The sequence below is a fragment of the Megalopta genalis genome, chromosome 10 (assembly GCF_051020955.1).
Source record: "Megalopta genalis isolate 19385.01 chromosome 10, iyMegGena1_principal, whole genome shotgun sequence".
NCBI lineage: Eukaryota > Metazoa > Arthropoda > Insecta > Hymenoptera > Halictidae > Megalopta > Megalopta genalis.
Genome location: NC_135022.1, coordinates 9389559 through 9409617, shown reverse-complemented (window position 1 = coordinate 9409617; position 20059 = coordinate 9389559). Strand labels below are relative to the sequence as shown.

The window sequence follows — 20059 nt, the reverse complement described above, 5'->3', positions numbered from 1 at the left end:
TCGATAAAAATGATGTATATGAAAGTCTGTGAAAGCACCATTATTAATGTTTTATTTAGATCATTTTTTCAAAATTATGTACATGAACATTGTTTATTATTATTGATAGCCAAAATGAACAATAATAATAACATAATATAATAATAATAATAATAATGAGTTTTAAACGTAATAGTATTTTCATAATAGTCGAGACCAGTGTTCCGAAATTTCTATACCGTCTAGACGAACGAAAAATATTTTCTAAAACAAACATCGTATCGCTCCAAATACAACAATTTTCTTCTTTCTTCTTTTTTTTATACATATACACATTTTACAATCAGGTCACAACAATAAAAATATATATACATACAAATATGCGTACACATATAGATATACATATATATATATACAAATATGTGTGTGCATATACATATATATACACGTATATATAATATATGTATATAACACATAAACTATATTTTCTTGTGAAAATATTACGAGACACTGGTCCATACATTACAAACACAAAGGAAGATATTAAAGCGTATACCTTACAGAAAAAACATCTTTTTGTCATACCTGTTTCCGGTACGACGATTTATCTATCGTATTTACATAAATGAATGCAATAGTGATGAAGCTGCAGCGAAACTCGAATACTTGAACTATTTCATCCGTGAAAATTAGGTTACGTACTGATCACAGTGTTTCTTAGATTCGTCGGGATTGTGTAACGTTGATCGCGCGCGGTAGAACGATGCTGCTGCTGCGAACAACCATGATCGAAATCATATCTACGAACGTTCGAACCAGACGTTCTATTCGCGGTTAAAAGCATCGTCGTCGTCCACCGTCTTCCTTAAATTAATTACGAATAGTAGAGACGGGTTCGCGAGAGATTAAATATAGTCTATCGTGGAAAAGAAAACGAGTCGTTTAAAAAATTAAGAAGAAGAAGAAGAAAAAGAAAAACAATAAAAGAAAGGAGAGAGAAAAAGAAAACATTTCATTTTTATTGAATCGTTATTCTGGTCGGAGGTGAATCACGCAAAGCCTGCCGCACACGAATCTTCTCTGTGAACAATAATGAAATATCTACGATGATGAAAATCAATTCGCGCGCGCGCGTAACAGGCAGTACGAAATCATCTAATTCTCGTAATCCTAAGTTGTGAGTTCAATTGACGATGAAACAGCTCAGCTAACCAATGGCTCCACTGCTCTTTTATTTTCCCAGTAGAAAAAATGACCTACACTGGATACTATCTGAGCAAGTCATCTCTCTCTCTCTCTGTGGTGTATGTGTGTGTATGTATGTGTGTGTGTATGTTAACACTAATCATGATTGAAAGTTTACACGTTCTTTCTTTCTTTCGTTCAGTTCGAATAACTTTACATAAATACATCTAAATGGACGATTACGTAATCGATAAATTCTTTTTTACAATTTTTTTTACATAATTATAATTCGCGATAGTTTCTTCGTTTACCATATATTTTTAGCCTCGCGTCGTTCCTTACTTTTGCTCCTGGTTTTCTTAACTTTATTCCATTCGCTCTGTTTTTCGCTGGGCAGTTCAGCTCTCGTTAAAACAAACAAACAAACAAAAAGAAACAATGACACCTCTCGATCGAGCACGATCGTCGTCAAAGCATACAAGTTTCTCGTTAGAAGCTCTTCGTCGACACGCAATCGGACGTGTATATCAGTAGTATCGAATCGCAAACGCACGGACACGTCTAAATGTTCGCGCGCGATCTTTCAAACAAAATAAGAAGCTAAACGTTAATTCGTCGCTAATCGCCCTATCCAGTGCCGGAGATCTTTTGTACTATGATGTGTGTACGTGGTCGCGTGTACGTGTTGTACGACGTGTGTACGCGCGCGCGCGTATGTATGTATGTATGTATGTGTGGAAGTGATATTGAATTTCTCATTGACTTCCGCGGTTCACGGGACCGCAAGAAACATTTCCTATCTAGCCGCGAGCCTGTAGATCGAGAAACAACGAGGAAGATACCCGGGACGGTGGAGGAGGCTTCTCGCTACTCATTCACAATCAAGCGGCGATGATGTCTCTGGACGCATACTAATTTCCATAAACGCTAAAGGAGAGTATCGCTGTCTTTCATAATTGTAGGAACTACCGTCCCGTAGAGTGCGTTCAAAAGGGGGGAGAGAGAGAAAGAGAGAGAGAGACAGAGAGTAATTAAACGAACAAAGAAGTATTAATAGAGTCTTTTACAGCGCCTCCACCCTCTCTCTCGTCCTGCGTCTATGGATCGCCTGTCGCACGCGTATTTGCCGACGGAAGATAAATGGTTCCGAGAGGGGCTCTCTCGGCGGTCACGCGCAACCGCTGCCGTATTCGACGCGGCGCACCGTCGAAAGAATAAACAAACACACAATCGAGGATCGCGTAACCAGCAGCTCTAACCGGAGATATCCACGTGTCCCGCGCGACAACGTGAATTCGGCGAACATGCCGGTCCGATTTGAACGGAAATCCCTTCGTCTATAGTTCTCAACGCGCGCGCCAAATAAAATCCGATTCGCTTCTATAACGAGGTTAGGAGGAGGGGGGAGGTGTGGTCTTCTCGCGCGCGTCTTCGATGCGAATCTTGCGTCCTTCCGTTGTTGTCCTTTCTTGTTGTTGTCGTCGTCGTCGTCGTTATTGTTACAGCTGTTTGTTGTCGTTGAGGAAAAATTCGGTGAGCAACGAGCGCATCGAATGAATCTCTCGTCGAATAAATCGCTCGCTAGCGTCACCGCAGCGCGTGTTACCCTGGGAGCAGTCGCGATCTTTTCTGTAAACCATGTCTCCTCGTTTTGTGTTGTTTTTGTTTTTTTTTTTTTGAACGCCGTTAAAAGTGCATCTCGCATAACGACCTCGGGATCTCGCGCACGGGCCGCCGACTGGCCAGCTTCTTTTATCTCTGCGGCTCGCCTAAACCGAACTGTTGTTGACTTTGCGCCTGTTGTTGCGCGTTCCCGGTCACGCTACACCGTCCACCGTGATGCGGCGCTCCGGTGCCCATTTGCATCGAGTTCTGATGCAACCCGTTCTGGCTCGGGGACATGCCTGTAACCGACAACGAAACTTTTTTGTTTAACTTCCCCTTTCAACGGCCGCCGGAGCGCTCTTCGGTTTCTCGAAGCGGACCGAATCCGCCCGACAAACTACTGCTGCTGCTCTCCTGCTCGCGCCACCGAAACAAGAATCATTGTGTACTCTCTGTTAAGACGGTTATTTCGTTACAGTCTCTCTCTCTCTCTTTCTCGTTCGCCGAAACGATCGGCTCCGTGAGAGATAGAGGAGATCGATAAAATTGTCCGTTAATATTTTCTTTACGACGCACGCGTGTAAAATTCCTATAAAATCAAAGCAATTTAATTCATCAAACCGAAACTAGGAAGTTAAAATTTATCATAGTAGATGATATTAGAGAACTCCTTCGCGTCCGAAACATTCTGTCTCAAAAATGCCTCGCAATCATTATCGGGTTCCTCGGATCATTTGAAGCAACTTCTTCCTTTACAAAAATGTTCTCCGAGGCACCGTTAACGAGTTATAAACGAAAAACAGTGACCAATAAGGATCGAGTACAGCCGACGCGAGGCGGCCCAGCCAACCAGCGCGCGAAGCCCGGTTCTGCTCGTTGGCTCGGTCGCCTCGCGCCAGCCGAGTTAGCCTCTCATTGGTCACCGTTTTTCGTCGATAACTCGTTAACGGTGCCTCGGAGAACATTTTTGTAAAGGAAAAAGTTGCTTCGATTGACCCGAGGAACCCGCCACTTTCGGATCGCGAGACATTTTTGGGACAGCCTGTATTACAATGAAAATGAATTTTCAATTGGTCAAAAATTGGCCGCCGAACGTGTTAAATTAGTTTTTCTAGCCGAGACGGTCTCTCTTGGTGGAATGTTTACGGTCTCGAGGAGCAGGTCAAAAAATCAAGGGCAAACGTTTCTCCGCCGATTCGGAACGTTTTACGATGCTTCGAGCGTTAATTTATCAATTGACAAAATATGTTATGTTATTTTTATGTTATTTCTCGCGAAAGCTATTAATTGCGGAAAACAACGATATTTCGAAACTGAGCCGATTTCGAGGACTATTCTATGTAGATTCGATCTGGCGCAATATTGTTGCAAGGAACAAAGACCCGGTTACGGAAAACCGCCGCAACGATCGACGCGGCAATTTTCATAAAAATGATTACGCAACGGCTTTATCCTTGAAACCCTTTAATTATCTTGTTCTGGCACGAGAAAACACGAGTGCCCACGGCTCTCGAACAATTTTACGGTTACGTTATACAATATCTCCGCCGTCGTTAACGTTTTGTAACAACGACGAGCAAACGATGCGGCCGTGTGAATCCGAACGATTGTAACTCGGATTGGCAAACTTGACGAGCGTGTACATAATTAGCGGCTTCTCCGGAGTTCCATTTATTGTTTCGGTTCCTTTGCTCGTCGATTCGAAGCGTCGAATCCATTTCCTGAATTCAATGTTCACGTTTTACTGTTTATTTGTCGATAAATGAATTTATGAATAAATAAATAAATAAATCATTAACCCTTTGCACTCGAAGCTGTTTTAACTGAAAATATAAAATTATTTTTCTAACTTATAATATTTCTACTTTATGCGACAAAATGTATATTTTATGCATATGAAATTGATAATTGGGACTCGCGCAACAGTTACGCTCTTAACAATTTTTAAAATCTAAACTTTGTTAATATGAAAATTATCTTGAAAGGTGATATAACAAATTTTAGCGGTGTCTCAGAGTCACCGCTCGAGTGCGAAGGGTTAATACAATAAATAAATGTATAAATAAATAAATTACTAACAAGCAAATTTATAAATAAATAAAGGAGGACTTTGTTAATATCAAAATTATCTTGAAAGGTGATGTAACAAATTTTATCGGTGCTTCAGAGTCACCGCTCGAGTGCAAAGAGTGAATACAACAAATAAATGTATAAATAAATAAATTACTAACAAGCAGATTTATAAATAAATAAAGGAGGACGCACAACTCCGGAGCAACGCTGCAGTTGTTTCCAGAAAATTACTTTCAAGCGATGCGCGAGACAACAACGAACGAACACTTAATTTCATTTCGCATCGCTTAAAAGTAATTTCGAGGAAACAACCGGAGCGTGCCGCGAAACTCTAAGGACACCTCTCTCGGACGTTTCTAATGATTTATGGCGAATTGCTAGGCGATGTTCCGATTCGTTAAACGGCTGGAACAGCCGGCACAGTTAGAACATTTGCCGAAGCATCAAAAGCATGGATTTCCCTCCGTTCTTCCGAATCGATTGGCATGCGCGAAAGAAGCACGGACTCTAATTCTACGTCGAAGGGAAAGCACCGGCGGTGAAAATAAAGCGCGAGGTTCAGCGAAACACGACGACGAGTGCCGAGCGCGCGTTCGACGACGACGATGCGTGAATTCGCGTTCGTCGAACACGCGAATTCACTGGAAAATCGGAACACTCCTCCGCAGGAAACGTTTGTTGCGTCACTCCGAATATAACTATGACCGCTATTTCGCGTCGAGTGTACGTATCGATATCGCGGCGTTCGTTCGAACGGTTCGGTCGAGAAATAAAAATAGCGAGCGATCGCCTACGATCTTCCCTAAGGAACGTCCGGTTTATTGTTGCAGATTATCATCGAGCAGACGATGGAACCGAATTTATCTGAGAAGCGTTCCGATAACCGTTTCCGCGACGCGACGTGTAAACAATGCGAATGCGGGTCACTCTACCTTCTCCCGTGACGCCTTCTTTCGGCCGTAAACCGTACTTTTATCTCGGTCTCGATCGGTTAGACGCACGTGACGCGCGACTCGATACCCCACCGCAATCAAGCCCATATTCAGACCGTCTCCTCTATTTAAGCATGCCTCTTTCACACGCTTTACGGTGTCCCATGGAAACGCGGACTCTGTTTGCACACGAAATGCCCGACTTCGAACGGTAAAAACGAATATCATATTTCGTCGATATAAAATCGATTATATATTATTATTATTATTATTATTATATATATTATTAGCATAAAATTATGAGCATAAAAGAAATACGGCGGAGACACGATATGAAAAAGTGTAAACTAATAAAATAAATACATATTATGTTACGAAAATTTATACAATTTACATTTATATAATATGCATTTATATTAAAAAAAACAACAACCAACGAAACCGAAATATATATATTGCACAGAAAATACTGATAAGATCGTCTACAAGACTTGTCAATTTATACAAATTAAAATATTAAAATTGATTAAAATTTATTAAAATATCGATGTGCTTTGATAAAATAAGATACATAGACGAACATGCTGGTAATTACACTGACTAAAATTGCGTTTACGTTTCAGTTTCAGCATTAGTTAGTATAGCATCGATAGCAAAATAATACCGGTTCTGAATTCGTGCTTGAAAATACAGGGTATCACACAATTACGTCAACACCCGGAACGGAGTGATTCCCAAGGTGATTTGAAGTAACTTTTTCCTTAGCGAAAATGCTTTACGAGGCTTCGTTTACGAGTTATTAAACGAAAAACGCTGACCAATGAGAGGCGAGCTCGGCTGGACGGCCGAGCCAATCAGCGTAACCGGGCTTCGACCGCTCGTTGGCTCGGCCGCCGCGTCAGTCGACCTCGCCTCTCATTGCACGCGGTTTTTCGGAAAGTTGTACACCGTTTACGCGTTTAAAAACAATTACAACGAAACAAGGAAACCGGGAAAAAAAAAGTTGCCAGAAAATATCGATAACGTCGCGACGAATATTTCTTCTGTATTATCGGTAGAAGTGCCCGGACAAAAATCGGACATTTCGTGGAGAGCAATAGACGCGCAACAATTCGGTGACGCAGCGCGGGTCTCGGAGACGCTCGGCGACCGAGAAAGAGAGAGAGAGTGGGGGAGACGCGGCCAGAAAGAACGAACAGCGTACAGTGCGACGACGATGGCGTCGGAACAAAGGGGGTTCCTCGCGCAGCAGTAATTAGAGTGAGACTTACCCGAGGGAGTTTTTTCTCCGGCGGACATTTTGGAGAACGCGAGTAGCGCGTCGGGGAAATTGGGCGGCGTGGCCGGTGTGTTGCAAGGCGTTATCTGCGAAAGAAACAGACTTTTATGACTTTCTATGGGTGGCTCGCTCGATAATGCCGTCCAGCCTCCTCTCCGATGCATTATCTCTTTTATATAACTCTGTTTGTTTACGTTCGGGCCGCGATCGCGTGTGCGGCATTATTTAGGCCGAGACTCGAGGCTCGGGGCTCTCGAGACCAAGGCGCATGACCGGCCCTGCTTCGCTTCGCTTCGTTTCGCTTCGCTTCAGGTTGCGCGTCGCGGGCATAGATTCTTTATTCGAGGATCGATACCCGCGGCGCGCGGACCTCGTGTCCCCGCGTGTGTTTCTTTCCCGCGGCTAAGACATGCTAATTGCCAGATTCTACGCGCCGATTACCGGCCGTCGAGCGCGCGATTCGTTGGCTTCGCATTCATGAATTATGGAATATTTAGCGGACGTGATGAACAACGACTCGAAAAAAGATTGTTGCACCTGTCCCGATGATCGTGCGCTTACAACGCTTAGGAGACAACAAGCGGCGAAATACTGAATACGCTTGTAAGCTTCGTTTTATCTCTTTGATCGAGGCGTTCCACGGTGCTCGGCTTCCGCACAAAAAGCGGACGGAAACGTGTAACAACTAAAATTATGTATTTCAAGCCTTACGTTTGCATTTTATATTATCGATGCATGTATTTGGGTTTTTGTTGGGTTAGAATAGTAATGGAAACAAAATGCAGCGTTTTAAATATTTGTAAATGAACTTTTTAAAAATGCAATTTTTCTCTTCAATTCAATTCAATTCGATTGAAATAAAATTTTAATAAAATTTTTAATTGAACGTTCTCTTCATGTTCATATTGCGAGCATTGCTACGAAATGGTTTCAATTTCTTTCTTTCTCCGTTCTTTTCGTCGTAATCGACGCGAACGGCTCGGATGCGAGCAAAAGTCTGCATATAATCAAAAAAGAAAATAATTCATAATTATTCTCATTAGTTTCGACGGAGTGCGAACGGTTGAAACATCGATATTTCACGTTGCGGAAACAAACTTTCCAAGTTCACAGGATTCGAGGATCTTAAGAGGATCGTCGATGTCTAAATACGGTTACATCGATTACAATTGCGTCGCGTTACATCATCGCGAGCGTTCGGAATTGAAAGACCGCCCGGTAGAACTGGTTTCAAAGAAGAAAGAAAATTAATCCAAAACGAATAACAAGAAACGAAGACGATCTGACGCGCGACGAGAAGGAAAGCTTTCACGTATGGTAGTATGTATGTGCTATAAAGTATGAATGAAGCAACGTATCGTATATACAGAGTGTCCCAGAGTAACGGCGACAGATACGCGCGCGTAAAGATAGAAACAGTTGGAACAGTGTACGCAACTAATTCTGAGAAAGTAAACAAATCGATCGATTCAACTAATGCATTTCTAATTTCATTCAGATATTTTCCAAATCGTATGAAATTATTTATTTATACGTGTCCTGCATGTGTCGCGAAAATCAAACGATATCGAGTATACTCGTCGCGACACAGCTAACTGTTCAAAGCTTCGTTTCTCGATTACATTATTTCACTCGTTTCGATTATCCAACCCTGCTACCTAAAAATCCTTTATATTATCCACGTTTCGCAAAATAAACAGCAGCCTCCGAGTCGGTCCTTACGCGACGCTTGTATTTATTACACAAATCAATCAATATTTAATCTCGCCGAGAAACCAGGCAACATTTCCATCATCGAAACGATCGTATCCAGCCGATTAATTCGCGCGATCGAGACACTCAAGCCGTGTTCCAGGGATGCGCGAGAATGCACACGGAGCACGGAGAAGAGCGATCGGTGGCTATAAATCTCGCGCCCGCCGGTTCGCGTAACGCCGGCTAAATTGCCACGGTTTCGTGGCAACTTTGTATGTATGTACACGGTTGGTTCGACGGTGAGCGCGTCGAAGAAAAAAAATAACGACCGGTTCCGATTCGTTCCACCGTGTAGGCGCACGAAAGAGCCAGAGAGAACCACTGTCAGGCACAGACAGTCGCTAGGTGCGTTACTATTCTCGGTCGGCGGCATTCCGATAAGCTGTGTGCCAAATCTTGGCTCAATCACTGGACGAACGACAACGGTTTTCGATCCGACGCGACGCGACACGACGTCGAAATTCTGCGCTTATCGATCTCCCGGTTTCCTTATTTCCCGGTCTCTCCTATTTTCCTTACCCCCTCCCTCGCTTCGTTTTCCAACAGCGACCTCGATGCTTCGGGTACACGGTCGCCGAAATATTCGGACCCCTTTCGAAAAGAATCCCTTTTCGCCTTGCGAAAATTGCAAACCGTATGGATCGATGGGAAATAAATTAAAGCGACGTTTTCGTTGTCGAGCAATTGTCCTACGATTGTTTGTTCATAATTATTAGAAGAACGGTGCGCCTCGAACCGAGATCATTGCTTCGGAAACTGTTCGATTTCCGACGGTTCCGCGATAAATGCCGGCTAATATTACTCGTCCTCCCCACCACTCGGCCTCCCCACCGCGCATCCGGCGCAACCGGCGAGAAGTTGCGCACGCGGCAACCGAGAAACGAAGTCTCCCGGCGGCCGGCGAAGTTTCGAAGCGAGAGAAGAAGAACTCTTTGGCCGACGGAACGTGGTCATGCCCGCGTAACTTCTCGCGGAGAGTTCAATTAATTAAGTCGACCACTAGGCGAGCTCGTTGTTGCGCAGATGTTTGCGAAGTACAGACTGTGAAATTAATACCGATTCTTCTCTTCTCTTCTCTTCTCTTCTCTTCTCTTCTCTTCTCTTCTCTTCTCTTCTATTCTATTCTCTTCTCTCTCGCTTCCTGCCAGACTTCTTTTCTCGCTCGCACACGTGACGCGCTTCGGAATCGGCCATCGGCGCGTCCTGCCTACGGCCGAAACATTGATCCGCCGGAGCGCGTCGACAGCCGAGAAACCATTTTGATTTCGCCGATTTTCTTCAAATACTGCAGCGCGTCGGCGAGCACTATCCGATCGTTTTTTCCAACGAACGCCGCGCCGGCGGAATTAGCGAACTTCCCAGCGAGAGTTTATCGTTCGAAATCACGGTTGTCCGGGCATTTTTATGGATCCCGCGAATAATCGTGGGCTCGACTTTCCGGCAACTTTTCAGAGTGCTTCTGGCGCAGAGGCTCGGCGCAAAGTCGCGATTCGCTCGCGTGCGAAATTTTCGTTTTGGGGACGAAGAACGGGAGACGTTTCAGTTTTACTTGGCAACACCTTTATTTTTAAAAATAATTGCCACTGGGATTTTGGATCGTCTTGAATCCAATGCATTGAAATTTTTACTACGATTTGTGCATATCATATCGAAGAAAATTGCGCATGGATTTTGCGATCTGATAATTTGTTCGCGAAAGAAATTTTATTTTGTTACTCGAAAAGGGAAATTGGAGAGTTAATTTTTACACAATTCGATTCTGCGTGAAAGATACTATAGAAATATAGTTCTTCGAAATTTTATATGGAAAATTACTGGTATTTGGTTCGAACTGAATGCACCCCCCCTCCTCACTACCCTTAACTGCACGTGACAGATACAGAGCATTTTCGGAGACTGCTCCGACATGTGCTGCAGAGTGATATCGTCCAATCCCATTTGTGATGGGTAATTCTCCCCCTCCCCCTCCTCCTACTTTTCTGGAATGAAGTCGTAAACTACTGTATGGACAACGTTTTGGGGCAATGTCACCTACGTTGATCGCAAACTAAAATTCAAAAAAATAAAATTTAAATAAAATTCAATAGGCTCTGTGTATCGACCTCCGGTTGCATACGAAAACATTCGAAATGGTTTCGAACGGTTCCTTGAACGAGAACGCGCGTTCGATAACGCGGCAACAGTGTTTCGATCGACGAAATTATCGTGGCGACGACGCGTGGCTTGTTTAATTGACGATTAAAGCCTCGCGAAACGCGTGTCGCGTTACGAGTCGCTGCACGGCTATAGATCCAATCTAATGTGTATAATGAGCACACGCTGCCTATCCGTCGTGGTACAACGATCGGAAGCGCATCAACACCTTCGCCGCCGAATTTTCTGCGTACTGTTTATTATTTCATCGAATTTCTCGCGAGCCGTCCAGCACAAGTGGGTCGTCGGTCAAACAATGAGATAACTCGTTTTTTTCTCAATTATACGAACTGCGAGACTTTTTGCAACAGATCTTTGTATACTCGTCACGGAGAAATTGCGGTATTTTGCGTTGCGACGAGTATACTCGTCACGGAAAAGTGACAGTATTTTGCGTCAGGACGAGTATACTCGTCACAGAGAAATTGTAGCATTTTGCGTCGCGACGAGTATACTCGTCACGGTTATATTGCAATATTTTTTGTCGCGACGAGTATACTCGTGACGGAGAATTTATCAACCGTGAAGCAAGAATAGAGTACGTTAGCTACGAGACTGCCATAATTCGTAACGGTCGACGACCCGACGACGAGATTTTTTTGTTATTTCGTCTGCAACGTTGCGAACCGCTCGACGCTGCTGTAAACAAAACTCCGATACCAGTTTCTCAGAATTAGTCCATAACCGTACGCGTTTGCATTCGCATAAGCGGCCCAGATGTTGCCGATGTATCTATGGGGTGGTTCGAAAATCGAGATAGGAGTCGGTACGTACAGCTGGGGCAACGCGACTAAGGCTTCTAATCTTGCATAATAATATGATAAAATAGCGTGGGAAAAATTATCTTTCGTTTTTACGTTATCTATTTCTCATAAATATCGAATCTTAATGCACTCGATGCTGCAACGGTTGGATTTTCATTTTCATCGTCTGGCGGCGACCATTTCGTTTATCATAATCTCTGATGTAACGACAACAATTTTGTAATTTGTTATTTGATTTCCTATTTCCAATCGTGATACAGTAAATTCGCCGTAATCGACGCTCATATTGTGTACGAAAGTGGACAATTTCGGAAGAGAAGAGAGATGCGATTATTATTATATATTATAGTATATTATATTATATTATATTATATTATATTATATTATATTATATTATATTATATTATATTATATTATATTATATTATATTATATTATATTATATTATATTATATTATATTATATTATATTATATTATATATATTAAGGCTTGGATAATCGTACCTCCTCTTCCAAAATTATCCGCTTACGTTTCCAAGCTGAGCGTTAATTAAGGAGAATTTGCCGCATCCGGTACTATTACATTTTAGTGCTCGATACGAAGTTTCGATCGCATAAATAGGTACACTTCTATTTCCGTGATCGGTCGCTTAAAAAGCATTATTTATGGAAAAGAGTTATGCAAACGAGCGAGAAGCCTTACTCGCGCGCGCGCCGCGCGAACGGAGCATCGAGAAGCAATTAGCATTTGATCAATGGAGAGTGTGACGTCAGTCGACGAAATCACGGATAGGCCAGACAGCAGATGCACCGTGTCGACATTTCCTGGCTCCTCTTATCGGGGGATATTGCGTAACCCGACCGACCGATTTAGTTCGGGATCGTCTCGGGGAAGCAAAGTCGTTTTTTGTTTGTACTTTTCACGGGGCTGATAACGAAACCGCGTGGATCATCGTCCTCCCTCGATGCTCTCCGTTCGAACGATTCATAGAGCGAGCCGATGCGACGCGACGCAACGCGACAAGAATATTACGTTACGTCTTTCCGAAGTGAGTCATTCGAAATTGCAAGTATCTCTGCTGTGCCGTAACGCTTATCGCATATCTGCAAATGTTATGCGTAATGCCGTGGAATAACAAAAGCGAATACATGCGCCTTGTCCCGAGGCCCGGCCCGGCCCGACCCGACCCGACCCGAAGTTAGGCCCGTCCCGGCCCGAACCAAAGTTAGGCCAGCCCGACCCGACCCGAACCGACCCGAAGCTAGGCCCGTCCCGTCCCGTCTCGTCGATTTCAACAATTTTCCTATTTCCACGGCGATTCTGGGCATATCGTCAACGACGGTTAATTACGATTATTCGTCGTAAGCGTGAATCTAAGTTTAAATAATATTAAAGCGAAAAATTGAACGCTGCCGGGAAAGAAATGGAAATCTCTCGTAGCCCGTAAATGCTTGTTTCGTTTTGAACGGTTACAATTGGACACCGCGGACCTTTCTGCAAATGTAAAAAATTGTCTTCGTTAATTGCAAGATGCCGGAACCGCGTTGACACGCTTATCTCTTTTCTTAATGATTTCGACGAGTCGACGGTAGGTCGGTAATATCTCGAATCGAATTGTTTAAACGTTTCTGCTGTTTTGAAATCGATCTAGATTAGAATTTGCTAAATTAGAATTTTTTTTAATTAGGAAAGGAAAGTTCCCTTCGATTTCCAACAATATTCATCTCGTATAAATTTTCGTCAATTTCTTGTCTCCCGGATGTATCTCCGCGCGTACAAATAACTAAACAAATATTTGAATTATCCAGCCACCTAAAACAATAGGAAATTCCAAAAGAAAAGGTATATATACACGCGTATCGTCGACATAGACGAGAAAGCGCCGGATACTCGCATAGCTGCGCCTATGTCTATTTAGACGCAGCTGTACGAACGGCGGCGTATCGATCGTTTATCGTTCGGTTCATGGATTATGCAACGTGTTCCCGGTTAATATGCAGGTTTTATCGATATCAACAACCTTCGTGCATTGAGATCGTTTAATGCCGTTCGAATCAGACGAAGAAAGAGAATCTCAACTTTCTATCGTGGCTGGACGGCCGCGGGAGCACGACACGCCGCTTACCGGCAAAAGTTACGTAGGAGACAATTAATCAAGGACAGCCCGAGGCCCGCGTGACATTTCCTTTCCATCATAATCGACGCATTTTTTCCTGAAACGAAATTTCCAAAGTTCGTCGAGTCGAGAATTTCCAAAAAATCGATCTGTGCATAGCGTGGACTTTGCACGGTATAAATATTAAAACAATTTTCCTGAAACGAAATTCCCAAAGTTCGTCGAGTCGAGTATTTCCAAAAAAAATCCATCTGCACCATGAACTTTGCACGGTATAAATATTGAAACAATTTTCCTGAATCGAAATTGCCAAAGTTCGTCGAGTCGAGAATATTCAAAAAATCGAACGAAATTCCGAAGTTCGTCGAAATGTCCGCGAAACCGAGGATCTTCGTTCTCGCGTGACTTTTTCCAGCGTTCCGATCGAGGAGAATTGTCCGCAGAAAATGCAGCGATCCTTATTAGGCGAACCTCGTTCCTGGAAACAAGTTCGAAGCCGCGTGTAGGAATGGTTCTCTGGATGGAAAGAAGCCGAAGCCTGAATGACATTTCACGCGATAAACGAGGGGCTCGCATCATCGATCGAAATAAAGCTCGCGAACAGACGGCGCACGGTATTCGCAACTGTGCGCGGTCCGCGACATTTTATCGAATGCAACCGCGAGCCGCGACTCCGCTGATACGGGAATGCGACCGGCGCACCGTTCCTGAATCACCGACGCCGGAGTCGGCCGGCGGCGCGGGGAACAATAAATTGACCTTACGCGGTTAGAACGTCGCCACCATCTCCCGCGATTCAATGAAATCATCGCGCACGCCGCGTAAGACGCGTGCAACCCCGTGTCCGACTAATTTTAGTCGCATATTAGCCTCCGCGTTCTGATCGACGACGAGTATACTCGTCGCGACGCGAAATACTGCAATTTTTCTGTGACGAGTATACTCGTCCTGACACAAGATATTGCAATTTCTATGTGACGAGTATACTCGTCCTGACGCGAAATATTGCAATTTCTCTGTGACGAGTATACTCGTCCTGACGCGAAATATTGCAATTTCTCTGCGACGAGTATACTCGTCCTGATGCAAAATAATGCAACTTCTCTGTGACGAGTATACTCGTCGTGGCACAAAATATGCACTGCCATTCCTCCACGACGAGTATACTCGTCGCGACTCAAAATGCCTCCGTGTCGAGTATACTCGTCAAACGCACAGCTAACCGGTTAAAGATGCTCGACAGCGTATAATTCGACGCAACGGAGAACGCAGAAGCGACCGCGCCGATGATATTAAATGTCAAATTGAATATACGGAGCAATCGATTCATCGTGTTACCGGACGAAACAGGAACTTCATTATCGAAGCTGAACGTGTCGCGTAGCTCGCGTCGCGTGGGCTCCATGCGCGCGTTAATCCAATGAAAATTTAATTTTCCAACGAGTCTCGAATCACCGTGACTCGTTGCAGCGAATCCGTACGCGAGCCCATTGTTCGTCGAATCGCGCGGACATTTCCGCCGCAGCGTCGCCCGATCTCTATCAAAAACTTCTCAAAAACGTCTTAAAAAAGCGATCGAGTTTTATTTCACCTTAATTCTCGGCCCGTCGAGCCCGAACGGTTCCGGAAAGTTTCAAATCGCGTCAAGTTCGGAACGTTCGCTCGGAATTTCCGAATTACCTTCATCTCGATATCTTGATTCTACTTTGACCGAATGACTAATGCACGATGATATCGTTACGTTATGTTATTTCCAGCAATACGTCAACAGATAGACACGTCAACGGAATATAACTTCGATTATCCGATTTTAAAAAATTGATAGTTAGACTCTTTCTTATTTTCGACGAATTATTGATGGATACAGGGTGTCCCGAAAATGTCTCGTAATCCGGAAATGGCGGGTTCCTCGGATCATTCGAAGCAACTTCTTCCTTTACAAAAATGTTCTCCGAGGCACCGTCAACGAGTTATCAACGAAAAACAGTGACCAATGAGAATCGAGTACGGCTGACGCGAGGCGGCCCAGCCAACCAGTGCGCGAAGCCCGGTTCCGCTCATTGGCTCGGTCGCCTCGCGCCAGCCGAGGTCGCCTCTCATTGGTCACCGTTTTTCGTTGATAACTCGTTAACGGTGCCTCGGAGAACATTTTTATAAAGGAAAAAGTTGCTTCGAATGACCCGAGGAACCCGCCACTTTCGAATTGCGAGACATTTTTGGGATTCCCTGTATATTGACAGATTGGTCGAGGTTCGATCGAGGTACAATAAATTCTCCCTAATTCTCCTTCAGCTTCTGAACAAAAAATGGACAATTTGTAAAGAAGAGATACGATTTTCTGTCACATACTGACAGAAAATTAGGGAGAATTCACTGTGTCTCCATGGTTTCATCGTTGTCGCTCGAAAAATTGAAAAATAGTGATAACAAACATGGAGAAAAATCCGGTTCGGTTAATCGTTAATAAAATCGTAAATAAAAAAATTTTCGCCAGCGCGTACAACAAACCGCTTTGTCGTACTTCGCGGAGCATCGTAAACCCGCGAAGATCCTCGGTCTAATAATTCCACGCGCGTACATAACAGACACGTAACGCTGCTGCTCGCGATGCAGCGAGAAATCAACGACCATTAAATTGATTCAGATTCGACCGCGCGTCAATGGGAATATATGTATGTATGTATGCATGTATGTGTACATATGAAATTAATATTTAGAAATACGCGCGGTGTACGATAGCCTCGTTATTTCTGCCTGATCGATCTGTTTTTAGACGCCGCGGCGACGGCTGCGCATCCACCCCGTTATCGCGTGCGTTGTTAATTAAAAAAAATCGTATTTCAAAACACTCGATAGACCGTTCGATAATGCTTTTATCCATTCAATTGCGAAAAGAGATATACGTCGGTGCCGTGTTTTTATTTCCGTTGTTTATAGACGCTCGCCGTGTATATCTCGTAGCGTATCTGCCGGCCGATGAGTTCATTATTGTAACATTATTTATTTACCCGGTTAATCCTCGATATCGTTCGACCGCCACACGTTTGCGATTCGCGTATCGCGAACGCGCGCGGTTGCAAACATTGCTCGCCGACGATAGTTGCACAAATACGTACCATGGACACACTGCATACGGTGTACCAGGATAAGTTAAATTCTCCGCTATCGAGGATGAGAATGATATTTTTTTGTTTTTTTTTCCTTTTTTCGTTTTGCGTTATACAGTAATGTCTCCCTTACCGACGCTCAGATTGTTTACTGAAATGGACAATTTGAGGAGAGGGGATACGATTGTTCGAGAGCCTCGCGGCTCGTTTTTATAATTATTGACAATTTATAACTATAAAAATAAACCGGAAGGTTCGAATAATCGTATTTCTTCTTCCTTAATTATCGTCAAGAGCGTCAAGTAGAGAGACATTGCTGTACAGTAATGTCTCCCTTACTGACGCTCGGACTGTCCACTAAAATGGACAATTTGTGAAGAGGAGGTACGATTGTTCGAGCCTCGCGGCTCGTTTTTGTAATTATTGACAATTTAAAACTATAAAAATAAACCGAATAAGCGTATCTCCTCTTCCCAAATTGTCCATTTTTGTGGTCAACCTGGGCGTCAAGTAGAGAGACATTGCTGTACAGTAATGTCTCCCTTACTGACGCTCGGATTGTCCACTAAAATGGACAATTTGTGAAGAGGAGATACGATTGTTCGAGCCTCGCGGCTCGTTTTTGTAATTATTGACAATTTATAACTATAACAATAAACCGAATAATCGTGTCTCCTCTTCCCAAATTATCCATTCCAGTGAACAATCTGAGCGTCAGTAAGGGAGACATTACCGTAATACCTACGCTTATCCTAAAAACTTCTGCGCTCGCATCTTGGAAAAGCGCTCTCGAAACACGATACGTACAATTTCGTAACCGGTTGAAGCGAGACCGATTCAGAAACAATTCGCTCCGATCGGGCAGAAAAATGTCGGACAAATAGAAGCTGGCAACGACGAGAGCGGCGAGGTGCGAAGCGCGTACGTACGTCGCGCAATTAATTCGCCAGGGACGAAAAAGTGGTAGGAACTAGTTAACACCGGAAAGCAAGCAACTTCGCGATGCGTGCATCGGAATCGCGATTATCATCGCCACCTTGACCTTAATCCGAGCGATTCGCGCACAGCATTCCCGTTTCGCGGTAGCCTGTTTCGAAAATAAATGATTATTTCTAGAGCTTCTCATCTCGTGTGTGTTCCAGATATACATACATACATACATACATACGTTACGCTATTTATCTATTTCGTTCATTCATCCATCCGTCTCTCTGTTACGCCAGCGACCGCGCGCCGGGTATAAATAAACAACGGTTACAGTTAGCGAGCTTTCGTTTGTTATTCGCGAACCCCGAAAAACTCTATCTTGCATCTCCGATAATTTATGATCGTTCCACGGCGTTGTTGCTGGGGCTGCCTGCGGCCGGATAAAACGCCGATGGTTTATTAATAAGCTGTTGCAAAATAGAAGAGGCGAATCGGTGCGCGCGTAAATTCCAAAGGGCGAGAGAAAATTAGGAAAATCCGCAAAGGTCAAACATCGCGGATTGATTACCTCCCACGCTGGCCACCACCGGATTGATTTCCTCTCTGTTCGTGCCACGAGCTCTTCGCATAATCGTTTGCATAGCGAGCCCCGAATACGTGCATAGTTCTTTCGTTTTAACTCCGAACGATGGGTTAATTATGCGAGCAATTATTCGCGCGGATGTTCCGCACGCCTCTCTCTCTCTCTCTCTCTCTCTCTCTCTCTCTCTCTTTTACAGATAAATGGAAATGTTGCCTTCCGCGATATTTAAAAATGATACACGATAAGGGAGAAATTCTGAGATAATCAGGTTTGGTTAAAATCTGTGATTTGAAAGTTAGGTCTGTATTAGAACGAGAATGCTAGCGCTGTCTTATGTGCCAATTTATGCAATAAAAAACTAGAGAACGCTTGGATTCCAAAATTTTTATTATTATAAATTGTAAGATTATTATATCAAATTATTTATATATGCATAATATAAATATTATTATATATATATATTAAATTATTATATGTCGTATCAGCGTTGTTTCAAATTATTATTAATTGTAAAATTATTATATTAAATTATTCTATTTCGTATCAGCGTTGTTTCAAATTATTATATCAAATTATTTATACACGTATAATATAAATATTATTATATGTAAATGTATTAAATTATTATATTTCATATCAGCGTTGTTTCAAATTGCATAATTTTCACGAGCACGCGAATCCCGTGTGCGCTGCAGTTTCAATTAACGAACGTTGATTGAAATTTTTTCAAATTGTCACTCGCGGCGTTTCCTCGTTATAGCTGCAGAAACAACAATAACAACAACAACAACAACATCAATAATTGAGTAACAAAGAAAACTCGCGATCCGGCCAGAAGTTTCATTGGAAGAGAAAATAACGAAAGCTCGGGGATGCAACGGGACCGATATCAGGTTCCCAAATAATGTATCAAAATCGAGCAGCGTAAACATTAATTAATTCTCGCTCGGAACGAGGGAAAAAAAACACGGCAACGGGAATCGCGAATGTTTGCAAACCGTTCGAACCGTGTTTCCTTTTCTTTTTATTTGTTCACCTTCCGAAAGATTTGTTGTCGTTCCAATCGATTGCAATTTTTGCAGAATTTCTTCTATCGACAGCTGTGTTATTTTTGTTATTCTTGTAAGCCGACCGTCGCGGCGCGCTACTACACAAACCAAGTCCGAAGATCGAAAGAGGAAGGGGGAGAGAGGAGGGAGGAGGAACGGTGTATGCTGCGTTTAATTTGTCGCACGTGATCCCGTCGGGGTTCGCGCAACGAACTTAATGAATAAAGTCGTTCGCGTGATGCGTCGTGGATCGTTGCACGTGACACAAATAAATAGACTCGCTGGAACGGGAGAAAGAGAGAGGGAGAGAGGGAGGGAGGGAGGGAGGGAGGGAGAGAGAGAGAGAGAGAGAGAGAGAGAGAGAGAGAGAAAGAGAGAGAGAGAGACGGATCGAAGCCGACCTTCGAGGCTCGCGACGCGAAAATACTTTCCCATCGATCCGATCCCCGAGTGCAACGCTACGCGATCGAACTTCGTTCCATTTTCTTGTTTTTCCGCGCGCTTCTCAATCG

General features: G+C 43.5%; 1 protein-coding gene and 1 long non-coding RNA gene across 3 annotated transcripts in view; both read right to left on the bottom strand.

Annotated features, from left to right (window-relative positions):
• Nucleotides 1-976: 976 nt before the first annotated feature.
• The window catches only part of LOC117222749 (UBA-like domain-containing protein 2), a 39840-nt gene continuing 20757 nt past the window's right edge, over nt 977-20059 (bottom strand). For both annotated transcript variants that reach the window (XM_033474639.2, XM_033474638.2), the window contains 2 exons: nt 7046-7139; nt 977-3068 (listed from right to left, as the gene is read on the bottom strand). In XM_033474639.2, the coding sequence (XP_033330530.1) occupies nt 2917-3068; nt 7046-7139 (246 nt within the window). In that variant the 3' untranslated portion in view covers nt 977-2916. The remainder of the gene's footprint in view (nt 3069-7045; nt 7140-20059) is intronic.
• Nucleotides 4217-7039, bottom strand: LOC143260186 (uncharacterized). The gene is made up of 2 exons (XR_013034323.1): nt 5001-7039; nt 4217-4490 (listed from the first exon to the last, which is right to left on the bottom strand). It is a non-coding gene; the product is annotated as an uncharacterized LOC143260186 (long non-coding RNA).